The sequence below is a fragment of the Colias eurytheme genome, chromosome 6 (genome assembly GCF_061535395.1).
Source record: "Colias eurytheme isolate Ceu_HAF_F1 chromosome 6, ilColEury1 Martin Lab GWU primary, whole genome shotgun sequence".
In the NCBI taxonomy this organism is placed as follows: Eukaryota; Metazoa; Arthropoda; class Insecta; order Lepidoptera; family Pieridae; genus Colias; species Colias eurytheme.
The window spans coordinates 7,020,318-7,044,382 of record NC_142985.1 but is presented as its reverse complement, the minus strand read 5'-3'; the positions used below and the strand labels follow the sequence as shown (position 1 = coordinate 7,044,382).

The window sequence follows — 24,065 nt, the reverse complement described above, 5'->3', positions numbered from 1 at the left end:
CCTGCAACCTCAGAACCCTGCAAGGCTGCAGCCCGTAGCTGCAACCGTAGACAACGTCCCGTGTATAATCTATGGTAACGTCCTAATTAATATTTTTTTCAACTGGCAAGGAATTTTGGTTGGCAAGGCGATCAGCGATGTCATGTCATCTTCTCAAATGAAAAATGGCGTGTGTTGTGTTGAGAAATTAAAATAAACAGACATCGTGATTTAACTTGGAAAATAGTAAACTTTAAAGTGTTTTTAATTTATTAATTCTACACATAAAGCAGAGTTAAAGCCTGGTCCGATGAGTGTATCGACCGATGTCTGCCGTGGCTCCCACTATCCCCGGTTGGTAATATTTTAATACTTGTTGCAATATATTTTTATCTGTATATTATTTGTTTTGTGTGAGTTTATTGGAGTAATTATTGAATTAATAATAAAGATGTTCATTTTTCGCCAAGAAAACAAATTAATGGAATGTCTTATTTTCTATTGACGTTGCTGTTTCGCATATCCGCGTGACGCGTTGTTAGAAATTAAATAACGACAAAACGATGATAGATAAGCTGTTTACTTGCCGTATTTAAATTGATTGTCCTTCGATTATGTTTTCTGTCAATGGCGATGGTCATATAAGTTTTTGATAAAATATAAAATGATGACTTCTATTTACTAAAACACCATAATATTTGACCTATTTATGAAGGTACAGGTATAGAACCTCATAATATGAATTATACAAAGCTAATAGCAATAATATTTAATAAATCAAATAGTTTGCTTATGTTTTCATAAATTGAAGTTATTGCTGTTTGTAAATATAGACCTAACAAATTATTAATTTAACTCAATTTATTGTAATTTTTATTTATTATATACCTAAGTTTTTGGTATGATAAAATAAGATTTCTCTGTAATCTCAATAATTCAATGCAAATACCACTGGTTCAGATGGTTTATCTAAAATATAATTATTTAAACTAATAAATCTATAAAGTCTAAATAATTCTAAAGGATAATATATTCTAAAGTATTCGAATATTCTAAAGTATCTTAAGTAATTACTCCTTTTGGAAATCCTTTTTTATCTACAAAAAAAAAATTACACTAACTATAGGCAACTATCATCAGAATGACACAAATGTGTTAAAAAACACACCTTGCCAATATAAAATTGAAATATCAATTCAATACATTTGTTTAACCTCTCAACCACCAAGCGGCCACATCTGACCGCGACACAATAGATTTTCTATTGTGTCTTTGATTCCGGGGCCTGATGGATTAAATAGAAAAAAGTGATTGGATAGATCTTGTTTCTTTATGTAATTTTGGTTTTATTTACTTTTTATCACTAAACACAATTTTACTTTGGATCATAGAGATCTTTTAGAAACACTCTTATTATCTTGCAGGGGTTGACCCAGCAAAGGAAATACAAAAGCGTCGCGCTGGTAGTATTGGGTAAGTTATCAGTGAGCTAGCTGTGATGTAGTTTTTTATATAACTAAATTCTAACAATATTTTGAAAAGTCAATAAAATTATGTCTGAACCTGTGGTAATTGCATAAATGTATATAACTGAACTATTTATGCACAATTTGTATTGTCATTCGCTTTCTGTTAACCTAATGCAATTGTTTTAGTCTCGAAACACAATCTATTTGCGGAAGGACTGGTTTATCTTAGGTTTGGCAAAAGCCATTGGGCAATCCTCGAAATACATTTCAATTTCACCCTTTGACTGAAGCCAGCAGCAGTCTTGGGCGTAGGCGAATGCAGCATAGGCATCGCACGCACATAAGACGCCTCAGCTAGACAACGACTGACGAAAATAGTTTAGTAAAAGGCCGAAATATGTATTACATTTATTTGGGCTTTGACAAAGTCATAATGCCAGACCTGAGGTTTAACCAGTCCAACCTAAGAGTGCCCAAGTTTCGGGGTTTGACTATAATACAATAACATGGTTTTGAAAAATAAGAAATTAAAGTCTATTAAATTGGCAAAGTTACTGCTTTCGTTCTCTATTCATATAGAAAAAAGTCTCATTTTGCTCATTTTATATTTCAATATATACCTATATTTTTTATTATAACTATAATTTGATCAAGTATTGTTTGTACCACCAGATCCGATGACGACGACGCAAGTGGTGGAAAATACACAAGGATGGAGGAGGATAATATTCAAGACAAAGAGAGATTCGCAAGGTATTTAAAATTTTCATCATATCTTCTAAAATCCCTAGATTCTTTGATGTTTTAATACAAAATTATTAGTGTGGAGGGTTTCAGCATGCTTGTATTTTTAAAGCAAAGAAACAGATTAAAATACCACCTCATGATCAATATTTTTATATTCTTTAGTGTCCGACCGAACTTTCGGTTTCGGTTTCGGTTTCGGCCGAGTTTCGGCCAAAAATCAAGTTTCGGCCGCAGTTTCGGTTTCGGCCAAAATCGGCCGAAACTTTTGCCGAAACCGAAACTTATTTCACAAGTTCAGTGAACTTAGTTCACACACGTTCACGCTCGCCTAACTTCGTTTTCCTCGGCAACGCTTTGACGGACGCTGGTTGGTTGACCCACGCTGGTGGAAACAATTTTTGATTATATATGTTGAGATTGGAACTGGGTGTAATAGTAATTAATAATTATTATTTTTATATTAGAGGTACCTAAAAGAGACTGATTATTCTTCTAAGTACAAATACCAATCCAAAGTATTGAAGTATTTAAAGTAACAGTAACAATTACTGATTTGATTTAGATGACTGATTAATTTACTGAGAACTTAATTTGAAAAAATAATAAAAATAAAAATTGTTATTATTAATATTTTAAAAATATTATTTTTTATTTTATATGAAATAAATGATAACAACAAATTTAATAAGTACCTATATGCCTTAATTAGGGCATGAAATGAAAACACTACTGTGTTTTCATTTCATGCCCTAATTAAGGCAAAATAATAGGTAAAATGCACCAAAGTTCAGTATTTTTAGAAATTTCATACTTGACCACGTGAGTTTCGGTTTCGGTTTCGGTTTCGGCCGAAACTGAAGCCACGGCCGAACATTCGGTTTCGGTTTCGGTTTCGGCCTGGAAACCAGTTTCGGTCGGACACTAATATTCTTTTGCATTTTAAAATATTATCCATAGTCTATTGACACCTTTATATGTATTTCATTAATTATAAGACAATAAGGAAAGATTTGTTTCTTTCCATTAATGTGGTAATTTTTCCTCGTATTATAGCATATAAAAAATTGGCAAATAGGCTACATGTTTCTCAAGACACTTTTGTTCATTCAAAGAATGTTTTTTTTTTACTATAGGAAAGAATTAAGGATTAAATGATTCCCATAAACGCGGTATTCATTGTTTTGATTAAAAACGTGTCTTATCACGCAACGAAACTTCGATATTAGGTAGTTATTAACTTTTTGTTACTTATGATAATATTATGCCTTAGCTTTTTCCATCAAGACATAATAATAGCCTATAAGATTGCGTATCATTCTCATAAACATTGTTGTCGTATCGTCCTTAGGATCTTGTTGAATACCAGCGTAAAAATAATGATTTTTAGTTTTTCTCTCTGGATTATCGATATTCTTATCCTATTCTATCTAAGAGAAATACTTCTATAAAAATCCTTTAAGATTTAAAATTATTGAAAACAGAAATATATCTAAGGTACAGAAATATGTAATATATTTACCTAGTATGGTACATCGTGGTAGTCACAAACATTTCTCCTTATCCTTATCTCGATGGTTGACTAAACTTATATCATAAAAAAGAAATTAATTACTTACTACAATGTTCTTTATTCTTCATATTTTATGCTCCCTATAAAGACTGCCGTAATGTAATTTTTTGTTCTGCTTCATTTTGTAGTCGCGAAAACCATTGTGAGATTGAACGCCGTAGAAGAAACAAGATGACAGCTTACATTACGGAACTGTCTGATATGGTTCCAACATGCTCCGCTCTAGCACGGAAGCCCGACAAGCTAACCATACTGCGTATGGCAGTAGCACATATGAAAGCTTTAAGAGGTACTAAAAAATCTACTTTTGGTTTTGTATTGTCTCAAATTATTGTGATGGATAATTAAAATATTTATGATGTTACAGGTACTGGAAATACTTCTACAGACGGTACATATAAACCATCATTTCTGACTGATCAAGAGTTAAAACATTTAATTCTTGAAGCCGCAGATGGCTTTTTATTTGTTGTATCATGTGATACAGGTCGTATTATATACGTTAGTGATAGTATAGCTCCTGTGCTTAATTATTCTCAGGTAAATTTAAATGACATGCAGAATGTTTGTTTGAAGTAGAATCGATATGTAATAATGCAATAAAAATTTCTTTAAATTTAGGGTGAATGGTACTCCTCATGTTTGTATGATCAAGTGCATCCAGATGATGTCGAAAAGGTACGAGAACAATTGAGCACTCAGGAACCCCAAAATACCGGGCGTATATTAGATCTTAAAACTGGAACTGTGAAGAAAGAAGGGCATCAATGTAAGTATTGCATATATTTTTTAAGTAACTTCTTAATGAAATTCCACACATATTGTCATTATAGTCACACCCCGGTCACTCCATACAAAATTATCGTTTTGACAGTCACACTGTAGAGACTGCAAATGTGTGTGTTAACTAGTGTCCGACCGAAACTGGTTTCCAGGCCGAAACCGAAACCGAAACCGAATGTTCGGCCGTGGCTTCAGTTTCGGCCGAAACCGAAACCGAAACCGAAACTCACGTGGTCTAGTATGAAATTTCTAAAAATACTGAACTTTGGTGCATTTTACCTATTATTTTGCCTTAATTAGGGCATGAAAGGAAAACACAGTATATTAAATTTGTTGTAATCATTTATTTAATATAAAATAAAAAAAATAATATTCTTAAAATATTAATAAGTAATAACAAATTTAATTTTTATTATTTTTTCAAATTAAGTTCTCGGTAAAATCAGTCATCTAAATCAAATCAGTAATTGTTACTGTTACTTTAAATACTAAGTTTTGGTATTTTGAGATCTTTCTCTTTATTAAAGAGTCTTTAATACTTTGGATTGGTATTTGTACTTAGAAGAATAATAAGTCTCTTTTAGGTACCTCTTATATAAAAATAATAATTATTAATTACAATTACACCCAGTTCCAATCTCAACATAGATAATCAAAAATTGTTTCCACCAGCGCGGGTCAACCAACGCTTTGACAGCGTCCGTCAAAGCGTTGTTCACAAAGTTCACTGAACTTGCGAAATAAGTTTCGGTTTCGGCAAAAGTTTCGGCCGATTTTGGCCGAAACCGAAACTGCGGCCGAAACTTGATTTTTGGCCGAAACTCGGCCGAAACCGAAACCGAAACCGAAAGTTCGGTCGGACACTAGTGTTAACGCTTTATGGTTGGCACATTTTTGACTAGCGTAAAAAAAATTCGCGTTTTTCTGATGAAATTCATCCGTAAACAGCACAATATCTAACCATTTTCTACGAAAAACGATAATCACAAATCCAAAATAATAAAATTACATTAAGTCAATTTGATTAATGTTGTCAATCTTCGTGGCGTATCGTCCCTGTAGAAAAATATGGACCATTTTTAGACTGATCGTGCGGGGTGAGGTAAGTGTTTAATTTTGGCGGGAGGCGGAGAGTGTCCGTTCTGTAGCGTTTAGCTACTATTATGTATTCTGTGCTATAGTACTTAATGTGTATTCACGGTACATTAATTAATTATAACTCGTTTTTACCATAAACATAGCGTCCATGCGTCAAGTGATGGGCTCGCGGCGCGGGTTCATCTGCCGCATGCGCGTGGGCGGCACGGCGGAGAGCGCGCACCTGGGCCGCCTGCGGGCGCGCAACTCGCTCGGGCCCTCGCACGACGGACACAACTACGCGGTCGTGCACTGCACCGGGTACATTAAGAACTGGCCGCCGACAGGTTTGTTGCATGCGATACGTGTTATTGGTCGCGGACTGCCTGAACAGAATTCCATGTAGTGCTGTATTTTGTTGGGTAAAATAAAATATAGCATTATTTCGCTTTTGCTGCATCTTCTATTATTTATGAAATGAAACTTCATTGTACTTGTCAATAATTATGTAATATTTTGATCAGGTGGTTGGTGATGTTGACTAACCGTTTGGATAACACATAAAACTTTCAATATTTTATGCGTTTTGGGAAATCAGATCTGTTTCCAGGTATGCAGATGGATCGCCCTGTTGAAGATGAACTTCACGCGTCTCATTGTTGTCTAGTGGCTATTGGAAGATTGCAGGTAAATTAAATGTTATTTTTTATCAATCTAATGATCTTTCAAATAGGAGATTTCGTAAATACTGTTATATTAAATAGATTTATATTATTTTGGTCGTCATATCTTAAACAAAGTGAGATATAAGTGCAGGTTTAACAGCGTAGCACCCTTGTGCTACACCGTGCACTTCCCAAATGGTTTCCCCAGGTGACGTCAACGCCGAACGCGTCGGAGAGCAGCCTGTGCAGCGGCGGCGCGGAGTTCGTGTCGCGGCACTCGGTGGACGGGCGCTTCACGTTCGCGGACCAGCGCGCCGCGCAGGTGGTCGGCTACGCGCCCGCCGACCTGCTCGGCAAGCTCTGCTACGAGTTCTACCACCCGGAGGACCAGCAGCACATGAGGGATAACTTCGATCAAGGTGAATTTTGTTAGATTCTCTCTCCGTGAAAATAGTTCTGGCTGGAAAGTTGCATATTTAAATTATGTAGCACTTCCCTATCGACAATAAAAAAAATGTTCCTGTTTCAATCTTAAGTGAATGGTTTTTAACATTAAATATAGTCAAAGTTTTTGTTTAATACCACTCATCTTTTAGGACATGGCCAGAAAAATGGATTGTAAAATGTTGAGAATTTATAAGTTGAAGAACTTTTAACATTCAACTATTACTCTTGTGGAATTTTAGAATTTTAATCAAATTAACAGACATTTTTCTTAATATTTTTAGAATGTCATACAACTATGTATTTTTTTTGTTTACAGTATTAAAATTAAAAGGACAAATAATCTCACTGATGTATCGATTTCGGACAAAGAGCAGAGAATGGGTCTGGCTGAGAACATCTGCATTTGCATTCTTGAATCCATACAATGACGATGTTGAATACATTGTGTGTACAAACACATTGGCAAAGTAAGTAATATTCAACTAAATAAGAAGCTTACATTTACTTCCAGATAAGTACCGTCAAATGTGGCTACTTGACCTTTACTTGGCAACTTGACCACACCTTCCGTTTAACAACAAAATATCAAATTTTGTAGAATTGAAAGCAAATTGACCTAACGTATCGATGTTGGTAGGTTTTTAAAATATTAATTGGCAACATATTTTAATTTTAAAGCGGTAACGCTGTTGGTTCTCGCAATATAACGTATCGAAGTGTGACTGTGACTAAGGATCTTTTGCCGGTGTCAGTATTATTATGTTTGTAGAGCTTAAACTGCACATCTCAGGTGAGTACAGTTTTGATATGTTGTGTAATAAACTCTAGAGATTGATTTTACAGTGGGAACTGTCCAATTTTAGGCTCATCTGTCGAAATATTTGCTTGGGCATTGATGCCTCAGGTTAGGTCAAGTTGCCATTGACCGCTGCGTGGCAACTTGACCGACGCCTAGGGTTGACACAAAAAATAACGTGACTGCATTTTTTCCTTTTTTTATCTGTTTCGAGTTTTGCATAGTAAAATCAATAAATTTGCTGCAAATTTCGGACAATCCAGATACTTATACTCTCTTTGATGACACCGATTTAGCATATTTCTAATGAAAAATAAATGTTTCCTTACCTATTAATAAATACCTATAAGTATTAAGTAATATACATATACATATGTATTAAATTTAGTTTAATAAATAAATAGTTCATTAAAATTTGTGTCTTATTTGTGACAACCTTATCCGACATGTAATGCTTTGTATGAAATCATGACAAATCCCGTGGCAACTTGACCAGATAGCCAGAGCCTAACAGTTTATTGCAAAGCTTCGGGCTGCAATATTTAAAAAGTCGAAGACTTAAAAAGTAATAGCAACTTAGCCTAAAACAAGAATGTTAAGCATCTACCTATGAAAACTGATGTGCAAGGTCAAGATATGTAATGACGATTCGAAAGTGCTACTAAATAGTAGTCTAATTGAATAAATGAATGTTTGAGTTTGAGTTTGAAAGATACCACATCAGTGTCAACTTGACCTGTATTACGTTTATTTGTAAATAATGTCAGATTCAATTTATTTTAAAGAAATACCTAGTAAAAGTGAATGATGAAATCATTCATGACATGAACAAATCATAAAATGTTAATAAAAGTTTAACATAAATAAGTTAGCTAAGAAAAAGTAAAAAAATGTGGTCAAGTTGCCACATTTGCCCGGTACATACAAACTGATATTATGGCAATAGTATTGTAATACCCTTAAGTAATTAGTTCTTTTATAAGTAATATGATATACTTACAATTACTTCATGAGGTGTAAAAAATTAAATAATAAAATAAATATAACAAAAACGATAACATGGTCTTTATAAAATAACAAAATGGTATCGAAATAGAACATTTTTATAAGACACTTATGCAAATAGAACTGGCATCTTAATTTTTTTTTTTTCAAAACTGCTCTAATTTAAGCAAATATTGTAATTTGTTAAATGTTCCAGTCGCTCGCTGGGCAGCACGACGGGCGAGAGCGTGTCGGAGGAGAGCTACGACTACCACCTGCGGCAGCGCGACGTGTACCAGGCGCCGCCCGCCATGCACCAGCAGCACCATGCGGCCACAGGGCTTCATAGTACGATCACTTGTTATATACCCGATAAATACATACATTATCATTGAGATATACATGGAGACGACACTGCCTACATCACATATTATGTTCCGCTCAACATAAGCCATATGGCTTAACTGCACTCAGTCGCTTTAGTGCGATGGTCGCGTTCATGTCATGTTTGTTTTAAAGCAAAAAACCAAGAAACACATCAAATATGCCTCCTCCATACGTAGTAATAATAGCTAAATGTAGATTATACAGTTTTAAATGATGTTGCCACAGATCAAAAAAGGACATGCCTCTTCTTTGTAAGGCCGGTAATTCCTTCACAGAGATTATTGTGAAGGCTCATGGGTGGTCGCGATCACCCGCTACCGGGCGACCCACCAGTTCGTTTGATCGCTTTTTTATATAAAAAAAGGTCTTCATAGTACGATTTGTTATTTGTATAGTAAAATTCACAGATTATACAGACTTACAATGTAGCCATAACATATAAACTCGATTAGTAAGCTCGGGAGTGGTATGTGTAATTGGCCATCTTTTAGTGACCAATTAATTTATGTGTGCAAAATGAGACATTTAATTTTTAACCATTTAGATATTTTACATACAATACAATGTGATTGTTTTTGATTAAAATTTTGCCTCATTTATTTCAAACAAATGCATGAATTAGAATTATTTGTGTTCTCCCTAATATGTTTTAAAATTAATCCCTTGGTAGTCGTTAAACTGGCACCACTGTAAAGAATTTTTGAGCACTAAAAACTATCTCTATTATTTAAGAAAATAATTATTATCACGATAACAATAAAACAGAGCTTTTGTCAATAGCAGCGTTCGAAAATACAGGTGGTGCGGGCGTGGGCACGCGGTCGCCAGTAGAGGGCGTGGGCGGCGCGGCCAACGCGGCGGCCGGCGCCACGTACGCGGCGCACTACGCGCCCGAGTACTCGCCGCACAGACCCGCCAACACGCCGCCTCATACTACGTGGACCACGCTCCGACCGGTTACTATTGTTATTACTTATTCATCATCATCAGCTCGTATATGTTCCCACTTGGGAGTCTTGGGACACTTGCCTTCCATAAGGGATATTACTCATAAGTTATTAGTGAATTGGAAAAGAATATTCTGATTCTACTTCTGTTTATTTTTTTAATCCATTTGATTAAATTTCATCATCTATATGAGCACAATATAATCTTTATTTCAAAATGTTACATTACAAGGTGCATGATTCTAATTTGACTGAGGTTGTATCAAATTTAACAATGATGTCACATAGATTTTTCAGGTTACACCCATTAAAAATTTCTGATCTTACTCATTAACCAACAATAAGTAATTTTAATATTATGTACTTATGTGTAATATCACTTCTATTTAACCAACATCCTCATCTATTTGTGTTTATCTCACTTAGTTTATAAAAATGTGTATCTGTACTAATATTATAAAGCTGAAGAGTTTGTTTGTTTGAACGCGCTAATCTCGGGAACTACTGGTCCGATTTAAAAAATTCTTTCGGTGTTAGAAAGCTCATTTATCGAGGAAGGTTATAGGCTACATATCATCATGCTACGACCAACAGGAGCGAAGCCACGGGGGTGAAACCGCGGGGAGCAGCTGGTAAAATAATAAATATTTGCTATTTGAACAGAGCGGCAGCGCGGGCGCAGGCGCCGGCGCGGGCCCGGCGGAGGGCTACGCGTACGGCGGCGAGGCGGCGGGCGCGGCGGCCGCCAGCCCCGCGCGCTCGCCGCCCGCGCCGCCCTACCTGCCGCCCGCGCACTACCACCACAACCACCACCATCCCACGCACGGTAACTGCACTTTGCTATTTAGTATTCATTATTGTAGGTCGCGTCATGTAAAAAGAACGCTGACGGTTAAGCTGCGCATTGGCGATTTATTAGTCTATTTGGTGTTATGAGGTGGTATAAGAATAACAAATATGTAGTTGCGAAGCCACGACTCGAGAGCCTACTTCAAAAATAAAATAAGCAGCAAATAACTTTCGTGCTAAACTCGATACATGCCAAAACACACCCCATCACTTTCATCCAGCGTTCTTTTTACATGATTCGCGTTATTATAGTAATTTATGTGTGATGTTATGTCTGAGGAATAACGCAGGGTGAAACTAGTCTCTATTATGTGTTGAATTTAAAAACTATTTTACACGCTTTTATCGGTATCGCCTGTGTGTTAGTATGTAAACAAGAGACTCACTTTAAACATACATTTCAATTCAAACTTTGTACACTTATCAAGAACCTGTAACAATAAAAATTCATGACTATAGTCGAGCCAATTTAATAGGCAACATTTGACGGTAACCTGCTTAAAAACATCGATTAAAGTGAATTAATCGATACGGACTTGAAACATTTGTCAATCGAACTTGAAACACATATCAATTTTAAAATTCATCAGGCGAATCCCTATCCCAGTAACATACTTTCTTTCGTTAATTTAATAAACTAATGTAATTAGCAAAATAAGACAAGTATCTAAATAATTAAAAAAACACAACACATTAATTAATTTATGATGATTTTTATTCCCAAGTAATCAATGCATTCGATTCTAGATGTCAGATTTCGATTTTTAGAGTAACGTCTCTGGTATTTAAAAAGAAAAAAGGTTTATTGACACAAAATTGTAGCGACGTTAGTTCTTTAAATCAGAAACTGTTTATTATGATTATAATGGTTTATCAGTAAAATAAAATCTTAAAATTACTTGTATCTGTCATTATAATTATAAATATGTAATCGTAATTGAAAAAAGTTAAGCAAATGTGCAGTTCTAACAAAACAAAATATCATGTAATTCTATGTCGTCGTTACTAGGTTACGTTGTTGAATTTTGTTGAACTGTCAAATGTTGCCTATTAAAATGGTTCTACTATAGTTATCGCGTGTTTTTTTTTCTATTCATTATTCATTTTTATATCATGAAATTACTAGCACTTAAAGCTGGGTGTTATAAGTGACAGGTGCTAGTTAATGAACATGTGTGGTCGTAGTGAATTTTAGAACTTTATTATATTAAATCATGTATGACTGTTATGTTCCTATACAAATAAAATAATAAATAAAAAAATAATAATGGTATAAAGCAGGTATGTGGGCGTGGCAAGGCGGCGCGGCGGGCGCGGGCGCGGGCGCGGCGGGCCCCGCGGCGGAGGGCGCGCACGCACCGCACGAGCTCTCCGAGATGCTGCAGATACTCGACCAGAGCGGATCCGCTACCTTCGAAGACCTCAACATCAATATGTTCAACTCCAACTTCGAATAACGCCCGCCCGACGCGACCGCCACTAACACATCTTACAACTGCTAATCTGTAAAAGAGCGCGAATTGATTGAGAAAATTTCACGTCGAGTGATAGTTCAATGCAAATCAGCTCAGTACCCCTAGTGTGAGTTTGACCGAGTACGAAACGTTACTATCGCGTCTGCGTCACAACAGAATTAGTATGGGAAATCGAACAGCGCCCTAGCGGACCTATGGGAAACTAGGCGGCTGTTTCAATTTCATAGAAATCGGAGTTAACTTTATCGCGATCGAGTGGCGAGCAAGAACTCACACTTAGCACACTGAATTACAAACAGTTAACTTATAAATAGATGGAGGAACGGAATCTTATCGTATGCACTGTCGTTTCACTGTGTGGTCGTGGTGGTCTGTGCAGAGATCAACCTGTATACAATGTATAGCTCGGTTAAGCTAATTATAAATACCTTTTGGTTTTAGTGCAACGAAATTAAGGCAATCTATTTTAATCAATTGAATATATTATTGTATGTAATGATAATTATGTTCTTTTGTGAACTTTTTATTTTAATGTTTATAACCATTATAGTGAGTAACATACAGTGTTTTTATACTATCAAAAGTTATAAACAAAACTTTATTTTATGCAGACAATGAAATAATAATTACGCGGTGACCAAATTTTTATGGTAACCTAAATTTTAATATAGTAATTCTTATGTATTTTATAATAATATAAGGTTTGTAATTATCTGTAAAGATATACGAAATGTTTGAAATTAGTACCAAAAGATTTGTGAATTGTGCGTGCAAGGGTATGGTACAATACATACTTTTGATCTTGAACAATAAGTACAATTAAATACTTTGTATACAGATATTGCGAGCGTATCTATCTCATAAGAATTAAAGTTTTCATCATCTCAATTATACTAAGGGCAGATTTTTCAATGCTTGGATAAAACTTATCCGTCCAATAAAGTATTACACGATAATATTAAAATGTCACGTAAACTGTCAAATACGGGCAATTAGAATACGTTTTTAAAATGGTAGTTTTATACATTATTCGACGAATAAGTTTTATTCAAGCATTGAAAAATCGGCCCTAAATGCATTAACTGTCCCTATAGAAAGTACTCATTTATTTTAAACCTTTCTTGGCATACGATCGCTAAAGATCATCGCCAAATTCTATTGACTCGTGTTTTATATGCGTCTCGGAATATCAATTGTATATAAACTATTTTTCTAGTATTTTCATTCACCAAAACTTAGGTATTATAACTTAAATTTGTTAGTAACAACCATGTATTTTAATATTATTTGCATTCCAATTTCCAGGTAGTGATGTGTGATGATATTGTTATATTTGCTGAGTAGGTAAAACAAACCATAATTACAAACCCGCTGACATTGCTGTAAGTGCATTTGTTAAAGAAGGTTAAAAACTAAAAATTCATATTGGTTAAATAGTGAGTACTTACAGTGCTCCATTAATTGTTTATGAAACAGTGGCAAGATAAGATTTCTAATGTTATAGTCCTACCTGTTCAAGGTTTAAAATGACCTTGCTGTTTGATCCTTGGTGTAATGCTATTGGATTATTTTATTTTACTTAAATAAAATGAATAGTACAGTATTTTTAGGTTATCTTATTTTTATTATATTTGTAAACATAGGTTTTATAAGTGTTACTGGCCTTTAATTATAGAGTTATAAATTCAGAATTCAGCTAATTAAGTGTCATTATTAAATATAATGATTAATAAAGCCCACATTGAAAGAGATAATACAAAAATGTTACCCGACTACGAAATGTAGCATCTAATTATGTACTTGTCCAACTATCACTCATTGAGCGCTGTATAAGGACAAGCAGATGCCGTCTGAAAAGCTTAATATTTCGGAATCGTATGAAATAATAAATTCATATCCTCACTACAGTCTACATAAATGACTTGATGGGCTTAATAGACAACCTATAAGTTTACGTAGTCGGGTATTTCTATAATAATAATAATTATTTCTATGTATAGATATATCCAATAACCCAGTCTATGATTAAAATTATAATGATCCACCTCATATTTTACTTATTTTTTAATGGACTGGGTTATACATCCATTTTGCAAGAGCATATCCTAAAAAAATGCAATGATTCATATTGTATAATTGGTATTCAAAATTTTACTGTGGCCTTCGTAAAGATCAAGCTAGCAAAAAAAATAATAAATTATACATTATTTTAGTTTATATAATGTAGTATTAATGATCAAATAATATTAACGTTGGGGTGTCACACAGCATAAGGCAGCTATTTGACATTGTTAAGATCTACTTGAAATGAGCACAAAATCTTAACATGGAATGCAGAAATGGGTTTACTTAATTATTTTCCTAAGAATATTTGTTTATAATTATGTATTAGTTAAGATTTTTTTCTAAGGAAATTAAAAATAGCATTGCATTTATAAGATGTTTCTTATTTGCAAATTTATAATATTTTAATTGATCAAAATATACTTTTTTTCTAAAAACACGAAAGTTTGTTTCCTTTTTGTTTATCCCTCTACATCCATGCCACCCATTTTTTACCCGATATATAAAACACTAACTCCACCTATGGCTACTGCAAAGTGCATAGCATCCAAATATAAACTGCGGTGAAGAAAATGTCTCCATTACATCCATTACTCTGTTCTAAATCATATTCTTCAAATTGAAAAATGTTTTAAGAACTTGACAAAATTATAGACATAAAATTGATTTCATATTTCAAACAAAATATATTAGGTATAATGCGAATCATGTAAAAAGAATGCTGGATGAAAGTGATGGGGTGTGTTTTGGCATGTATCGAGTTTAGCACGAAAGTTATTTGCTGCTTATTTTATTGTTGAAGTAGGCTCTCGAGTCGTGGCTTCGCAACTACATATTTGTTATTCTTATACCACCTCATTACACCAAATAGACCAATAAATCGCCAATGCGCAGCTTAACCGTCAGCGTTCTTTTTACATGACCTGACCTATAGACTGTATGTAAAAAAAAAGAAATGGGAGTAATCCATCGATGGAGCTCATTTTAGACAAGGTGTATTTTCATAACATATTATAGTAATATCCCAGCTGGATTGTATTTCATACTGCTGAGTTCAAACATTTACAAAAACTGATATTAAACGGAAATTCAATGTTGTTGGTATCTCTACTTCAATCCCTATTCTCCTCAAACAAATGAATGAATAGTACTACGGCTTCCCATATGAATTGGGTGATAACTATCTAAAGGACCAACTAGGTTTTAGGCAATCAATGTACAATGGAGCATAAATTTGTTAAAATTTCATCATGTATGTGCTTTAAAATTAAATAAAAATATACATTTTCCTCTATATCTATATTTGTCTAATAGACTACTAATGTATATACCTATTATACAATAAAATAAAATACAGCATATTTAAGTTTCTCATTTATTTGACTTAAATTACATTACAAGTAAGATTTATTTATTAAAATACATATTTCATGTGTTATTTACGTAAGTCCTCTGATGATATTCCATATTTCTTTTTAAGTGTATCAATTTCTTCTTGTTTCTTCTCAATGTCCATTCCTTTGAATGCTTTGTTAGATCTGTAGTATAAGACAACTAAATACCTGTTACATACATTAAATCCTGATAAATGATCACATGCATTTTTAGCATCAAATATATCTTCATATACAACAAATGCAGTTCCTCTTGTTTCTGGTGTATTTCCACTAAAACATGATTAAAAATATTATAATGCATAACTTAAATCAATAGGAAGTCATTGTGTATTGTATTCATATCATGATACAAAATTATACTGAATAATAAAACTTACACTCTTATTTGCCTAATTGCTCCATATTTTCCAAATATATCATACATTTCTTCAGCTGATATTTTGTATGGCAAGTTTCTAATATAGAGGATCCTGTTTACTTCTGGAGGAAGTCTGACCTGGAAATAAAGTAATAATATAATAGTGTAAGGCATCGTAAGTTTGTGTGAAAAGTTTGTTAAAATTTCCTCATGATTACGAGGTGAATTGTGGAATCAAAACACTAAGTTTGATAGAAGTATACCTATTATTAACATAACAAAACCTACATTAGCACGCCTCTGAAGAGCTAATGCCATTTTCAAGTCCTTTAATTTTTAACTTTACAGAGAAGAAAGCTTGTAGATAGTGGTAGAAACGAGTGATAATTTCAATATAATCTCATTTAAATCAGTAGCAAATAATATAAAACTATGGTGAAATTCTAAACAACAGCACTTTGAGAATATCAATGAACAGCGTCTCTCATTTCTCAATTCTTATGTCATTTCGACAGTTGACAGGTGACACCAGAATTGACACTTCCTGTGTCATTGCCAGATACAAAAAATATATAAATAAGAGCCAGCGCGCACGAGCAACTTTGTCTCCGCAACTATTTTGTCTCTCCCATCAATTTGTATGGGGAGTTGCGTCGCTACGTGCGCGCACTTTCATACTAGCCCATGGGTGGAGAGACAAAATAGTTGCGGAGACAAAGTTGCTCGTGCGCGCACTGTCTTAAGCAATAAACATAAACTATGATCATAAAGTAAATAACAAGGTCGACAAAAAACGAAAAATTTCGGAACGTAGGGTAAATAACCCTATTATTGGCACTCTACCAATTTATTGTCATGCTCCAGTTTTGCACACAGAAATGTTAATTGAAACTTATAAATTACTTATGATCTCATTCAATCAGAGCTGTGATTTAATTATGTGTAAGATAATCGTAAGCTAAAATTGTTCTATGTTTTATTTAAGTAGGTTTTTGGTTGTCTAAAACCATATTTAAAAATAAGCGTTCCAACTGAAATGGTATATTCCTCTACAAATAAATGTGACATTTCTTTTAACAAAGTCTTTTATTTTGTTTATTTCAAAATTAATTTCTGTTAATTTATGAATGGTACAAATTAACTTTAAAATGTCATAGTACACACTTTGAAAGCCCTACTTAAGCTAGTAAATATTTTTCAGTCTTGAATAGTGACAATAATTGGTAACAATCACTGCCAATAAAAGGTTTGACTATGCCAGCAACTGGTATTTTTGGTTTTTCTTTTAAAGAAAAATTTTATTTAAAATTGAAAAGTACTTTATAATATTCTCCATAGATTAGAATACCAGTATAAATGTTTTTTTCTAAATTAAAACATAATAGGCATGACGACAGTATCCATAAATGATCGTATTAGTGTTTTTAAAGGAAAATGTATAATAAATAAATTAAATATAGCGACTTAGAAATCTTAAAAACATTAAGATTAATGAGATTATCAATAAAATAAAACATTGAAATTCTGAAGTTCGCCATTTTGACTAAAACACGCGTGACGTCACGCATAAGTAAACAACTCACGTCAGATGTATTTTGTTGTTATGAATATGTTGAGAATACGCATTTTTATTTATTTTCTATTGTTTCACGTATGCTTTATCGACTCAGAACAGAAATATAATTGCGAATTCACGAATACATGGTTCGGGATTCTCCGCGCCAACTTTATACAATAATTTCTTATTATTTTTTCGCTTGAAATAATTTCTAACACATTTTTGAGCATTGTTTTTATGTGGATTCACACTGCAATACTGCACACCACTTATAAACTTTGTAATTCGTTTCTATAACACATATTAAATAAAGACTTTTTTAATTTTCTTCGCAATGCGTACAAATAATTACCTATTTACCAAAGTTTGACGTCACGCCTACGCCATGACACCTGCGAGCTGTTTTGGCACAGATATTAAATATTTTTTGAAAAATGGCTTTAATCTTCGTTAAATTTAAGTATATTACCGAAATATAGGGTTTTTCTTGTATAGTAAACGTATACACACATTATGGAAGAGAATTTCAAAATCTTTCGTCACGCCTATTGTACATACAAATTTCACCGGTTTTGTGAAGTAGCTGCTTAAAGTGCCAATAATTGGGTGGTTTACCCTATATGTACTTATATTGTATTCATCATAATATCGATAATATCCTTGTACTATCATATTTTATAATATAAAAAAATCTAACATTAATTATCTCATCACGCCAAGCTCTTAAAATCCCGAACATGGACGTATAAAAAAAGACGGACGCCGTATTACGAACAAACAACGTGAAGCCACCATAGTAAGCTAGCGATCGTGTAAAGACAATAAACACGCACACACTCTCACCATAGTAAGCTAGTCAGCTGCCATTACGTCGTGACCTACCGACTGATTAACTGCGTCACTGTTTCACAAAAAATATTTAAAATGCCGTCTTGCGTGGTTAAATGGTGTCGCAACAGTACAATTTTAAATAACAAAACACAAGGGATTACATTCCACAGGGAAGCAAGTTATTTCTCTTATGTTTTAACTAGCTGTTGCCCGCGACTTCGTCCGCGATTACGTCGTTTTAGGTCATTCGTCGTTTAAAAAAAATACGTGACACTTTATTTTTGAATGTTCTTAATTGTCTCTTATAAAATTTAACTACATTAAAATTGAACACTCTGAAAATCTTAAAATCGGAGAAAATTGAAAATCTGAGGAAAACATGAAGGAATGTGATTTAAATTCTACATTACTTAGTATTTCAAATAATAATCTAAATTAAATGTAGATTAACAGTTTGAGCGCACCGTTATAGAATATGTACCTAAGTATTAAATTACGTTAGTTTACATAGTAACAAAACAAAAACACGATGACTTTCTTTCGCGCTCGGTACCACAAACTAAGCATGTTAATGGTACGTGGCCCGCGTCACTTGACCCCCCGCGAGTTCCCCTCCTTTGCTATGCGAAAATACATTCGTCGCCCTGCTGTAGGAAAAATTGTAATACTGTGGCCTGGGCGTTATACACGCCCAGGGAGTTCCTGAGTAAACAATCTTATATTAATATCACCATCTTGAGGAAAAGCTTCTAATGTCGATTTAAAACTGCATACATACGAATTAACCTGATGAAACATGTTCTAAAATTGTGAAATGAGTTCAGTTTTAAATTCGAGAAATATTGATAATTCTTGTATTCGACTATTCGTTGTAGTCGAATACAAAATATATTTAAAGAAACTTAGGTTGGCCTTCAGGCAAAAGGGATCCTATCAAATGGTAAACTTGACCTTGTATCTTAAAAGTAAGCATGAAAGGACCTTCTGATAATTGTTGAGCACCAAAGGATCATTTGAAACGCGCTACTATAAGAGCGAATATTGTCTAATAACAGTTTACATTGCACAGTATGTTCCTCTAAAAGTAGTGATTTCAAAGGTTCCGGTGTATCTTCAAACGAAAGCCGACTCCTTACTCCACTTTAAAGCATTACAAAAATAACATACTACGTTAATATCGCCTATACAGAAGATGATCTGTAATCAATTGTGAGGTTATAAGAAAACCCACTTTTATATTTGTCGGACCCCACCACCGAATTCGTAGATTGATCTTCTATGTTTACCTCTAAGTCATTAAGACTATGCGAAATCTGTCTGCAGTAAGAGGGGCCTCTCGCTATTCGTCCGTTTCCAGAGACCGAATAGTTTCAATTCTTAATCTTTCATTAAACAAACTTAATAATCGTTTTTGTCTCAATTAATTGTAATATTCGCGTCCCTACTCTAGTCATTGCTTATGCTCATGTTCATCTTCAAGAGATCGAATAATATTATGGTGCACCCTATCATTTGTCAAACGGTCTTCATATTGAGTAAAAGTTTCGGATTCTCGAGATAAAATGTGACGGCCGTGATCAGCTGTGAGGCGTTATACCCTCTCAGTGAAGGTTTCGGTCTCACGGGATAGTACATGCCGTTCGCGGTCAGCTGTGAGCCGCAATTCTCGTTGTGAAGCGGTTTCAGGTTCTCGGCATAACACGTGTTGTTTTCGGCCTAGAGTATACCTCTAACGATTCTTGAGAACTCTTATTTCTTATTTTCTTAGCTTTGCTCGAATTTCGAGATAAAGATTTTTTAGGTGGCACTGATGCATGAAAAGAAAAATTGAGTTAAAACGGACTGAGAGTGTTATAGACAAATATAATCAGAAAGCTTCGAACTCCTAAGCTATCGGAAGTTACACGTGTTATTGTGAGTCAACCATAAAAGATAGACATTTATGATGTCGGGAGATATTTTTTATATAATAAGGAGAACATTTCTTTCATACATGATTTCTGTCTAGCTTTAACCATTAAGGTTGCACACGCGACGAAAGCTTAAAAATGGAGTTACTGCTCTGCTCAGGAATATGAAAAATAATTGTACCAAGTTTCGTTTAAATCCGTCGAGTAGTTTTTGTTTCTATACCGGTTATACGGACAAAAATTTTACTGTTTGCTTCTTTGGCATCAGTGTCGATCCCTAATCACCCCGTGATAGTTATTTAGGAAATATATTTCATGTACAGATTTAATATACCTAAGTATACATAATATATTTAGATTCCAATTTCCATGTAACGTTAAATTCGACTATACAATAACTAACAGACAACGCAGGTTACTCTCGTTTCCGTAAGTTGAGGCGGCTACATATTCGGTCCTCATAACATCACTTTTAGTGAACGAAACGACAGCGCGGTTTAATTCGATGCCAACACCATCAGAAAAAAGGAAATATTTTTAATTGTGAAAAAATATTATGATTTACACTATTTTAATATAAAATATATGGCTGTGAGTGTGTAAAAATAAATCCAGCTAGTTTCACATCACACTTATGTTTATAATTAGCTATACGACATGAAAATATACATATTAATTACCAAGCAATAATCATACAGGTAAATACTGAACAAAAGTATTAACAGTCAAAGTTTATTTTTACTAACATTTAACAACACCCATGTAAATGATGAAGAAATGATAATTATCAACGAACTAACCTTTTCTATAATACTTAACACAGCACATTTTTTAAATTATCTTGCTCAACTCTGCTCAAAAATTTGAGGGTTTTGTTGGAACTGTAATGTGTCAAAACTATATGATATATCTAAACTACGATACAACTTGCATGCGGAAATGCTCATTACAATCAGTGAATTTAAAGAATAACTAACAACAACTATTCAATTTTATTGAGCTGATGAATATCTTTTGCCTGGAAGAGATCACCGCCGCCTAATAAATATACTGTGTTTTCTTATAAAATCGTAACATAATTTCTTTTATCTACTAAATTTTAATAAATAAGTTCTTTTTGTTATTTTTATCTAAAAATGATCTTGAGCTTATATTAGGCAAAAGTATACATTAACTTTTTATAATTTCAGGACCGCACCTTAAATGGGGTGCTCGGAAAATATGCCTACGGATTATTAATAGAGAAATGATACCTACACAACAAAGTTATGTTGGTTCCATTTTATTTATAAAATATAATGAAAATGGGCAAATATAAAACATATTATGTAAAATGATTAAAAATAAATAAATGAAGCAACTACGATTCAAAGAAAACATCTTTTTCAGTGTGAAAATGCTCTAAGCAATCCTGGATGATGAGTAGGTATAATATCATGTACTCTCATCCCAGTACGGTCGGTACCTCGATAGCCATAACGATAAATATTATAATCAGATAACAGCAAAGTCAGAATAAAAATCATAACTTGTACAGTTGTGAGTGCAAAATTTATGTTTCATTTGGCAATAACATTTTTTTCGGTACTAAAACGTAGTAGTTTGATATGTGGTTGGCTGCCCCTCCTCTCCTTCCTGAAAAATATCCTCCAAAATTACCCGAGATACTTCCAATGATTGAACCATACGTTGGACATTAAGGGTGCTATTACAGATTTTTAACAAAAAAACGCTATTTTACGGTACAATTTTAACTCAAAGCAATTACACGCGAGAACAAAGTAATATCTTAATTTAAAGATAATATATTCAGTTCTACGATCATCTTATAAAAATTGTACGACGTCATACAAAATTGTCGCTGAAATACGATTTTCCCAGCACAATGATGGCATAAAATGCAAAAAAATGGGGTCTAAACCGGTACACTTTTAAGAAAATTAAAAGCCTAATCTATCTTCTTACCTATAAATTATTGAGGGATATATAGTCCTTTATAGATTCTGATAATTTTTTTGTATCTAAATCAAAATTTTATTTCAAGCTAAATTAAAAATACTTGTCGATTTCTTCATACATTTTGCTCTCGCGGTCGCGGGTCGTCAGACCGCGCTCAGAAGCGCTCTTGGAAGGACGGGTGTATCGCTCCTCGTCCCAAAAATAAAACGAATTAGAAAAAGATTATTTTGCGTGCACTGTCGTTTTCGTGATTTGAAATATATTTTGATACTTTATAAGAGTAAACTGTATAATTTTCTTATCCAATTATTTGTAATTTAAAATTATGTTTTAAAAATTACCTTGCCTGAGATGCTCTTTTTTATGGATTGTTGAATAGGTTGGTGGGGTGAAACAATTCAAGATGGCGTCGACGAAAATTTGACTTTTTTTCGTGATGGGTGTCATTTTCATAGTTTTTGGGGTAGCTATTAACGAATATGAGGTCAAAACTGAAATCCAAGATGGCGCCGACGAAAATTGTACATCTTTTCGTCATGGGTGTCATTTTCATGGTTTTTGGGGTAGCTATTAATCAATATGAGGTCAAAATTAAAATCCAAGATGGCGCCGACGAAAAATTTGACATATTTTCGTCATGGGTGTCATTTTCATGGTTTTTGGGGTAGCTATTAACGAATATGAGGTCAAAACTATAATCCAAGATGGCGCTGACGAAAATTTGACATTTTTTCGTGATGGGTGTCATTTTCATCTTATAAAACACGAAGATTAAAAATGTAACCAATGAACACAATCAATATTAGATTAATTGTAATGGTGTCTAGTTTGACTTAAAATAATAAACATCTACCCTCACTTTTAAAAATGTAGTATATTCACACGAAATATAAGCGCACCTTATAGGGAAAGGAAGATATGGGTTAAAGAGTTAAATAAATAACATGATTATATTTAGGCCCGATTTTTCAATCCTTGGTTAAAATTTATCCGTCCAATAAAGTATTACACGAACATTTTAAAATGTCACCTGTAAACTGTCAAATACGGACAATTAGAATACATTTTTGAAATGGTAGTTTAATACGTTATTCGATGAATAAGTTTTAACCAACGATTGAAAAATCAGCCCTTAAATTATTAATTTTCAACAGTTGTTCAGTAGTGATAACATGTAAATTGATTTGATTTTTACGAAATCTCATAGATGGCGCTGTTTCAAATTTGTCTTTATACTACTAAATTCATTAAACTGTTTCTCTGCCCAAATTACGTAAATGACATAGTTTTTATTTTGTAAAGCTAGATAATAGCATGGCTTACTCGAAACCAACATTTAAACATGAGTCTTTAGATTGTACGCTGTCGTAGTACACGGAATATGTAAGAAAAATAAAGGTTCACAGCTCCTCCCGCGAAGGTGATATCATGATAATATGTTTAAACTATCCTCACCCGACCTCTTAGGAATATTCATGCAAAATTTGAAGTAAATCTATGCAGTACTTTCTGAGATTAGCCCGGAAATACATACAGACAAACAGACAAACAGACAAACCGACAAACAGACAAAAATTCTAAAAACTATATTTTTGGCTTCTATATCGATTATAGATCATGGATCAAGTATTCTTTTAAAAAAATATTTAATGTACAGTTTTGACTTTCCTACGATTTTATTATATGTATAGATAGATGACAAAATTATTACGGCAAAATTTATAGAAAAAAATACAGCCGCCATTGTCATCAGGACAGCTGTTGCCATGGCAACATGGCACACACACATGGATGTTTCGCCGCCATTACTAGG

General features: G+C 33.7%; 2 protein-coding genes across 9 annotated transcripts; one reads left to right on the top strand and one right to left on the bottom strand.

The window, feature by feature from the left end:
* The first annotated feature begins 117 nt into the window (after window positions 1-117).
* Window positions 118-14,676, top strand: tgo (Aryl hydrocarbon receptor nuclear translocator homolog tgo). 8 transcript variants are annotated; one of them, XM_090102829.1, is made up of 14 exons: window positions 118-333; window positions 1,404-1,452; window positions 2,121-2,201; window positions 3,894-4,054; window positions 4,133-4,305; window positions 4,387-4,534; window positions 5,790-5,972; window positions 6,236-6,312; window positions 6,499-6,709; window positions 7,054-7,204; window positions 8,735-8,865; window positions 9,685-9,860; window positions 10,515-10,677; window positions 11,979-14,676. In XM_090102829.1, the coding sequence occupies exons 1-14, from the start codon at window positions 306-308 to the stop codon at window positions 12,155-12,157; spliced, it is 1,911 nt and encodes a 636-aa protein (XP_089958955.1). In that variant the 5' UTR covers window positions 118-305; the 3' UTR covers window positions 12,158-14,676. The 8 variants fall into 8 exon arrangements, with proteins under 8 accessions (XP_089958955.1, XP_089958953.1, XP_089958954.1 ...); XM_090102827.1 differs by having other exon boundaries at window positions 6,224-6,312; window positions 9,688-9,860; XM_090102828.1 differs by having other exon boundaries at window positions 6,224-6,312; window positions 11,982-14,676.
* Window positions 14,677-15,600: 924 nt separating this feature from the next.
* Sf3b6 (splicing factor 3b subunit 6) lies at window positions 15,601-16,478 on the bottom strand. The gene is made up of 3 exons (XM_090103398.1): window positions 16,283-16,478; window positions 16,014-16,132; window positions 15,601-15,906 (listed from the first exon to the last, which is right to left on the bottom strand). Exons 1-3 carry the CDS (start codon window positions 16,310-16,312, stop codon window positions 15,675-15,677), a joined length of 381 nt encoding a protein of 126 aa, XP_089959524.1. The 5' UTR covers window positions 16,313-16,478; the 3' UTR covers window positions 15,601-15,674.
* Window positions 16,479-24,065: the final 7,587 nt, after the last annotated feature.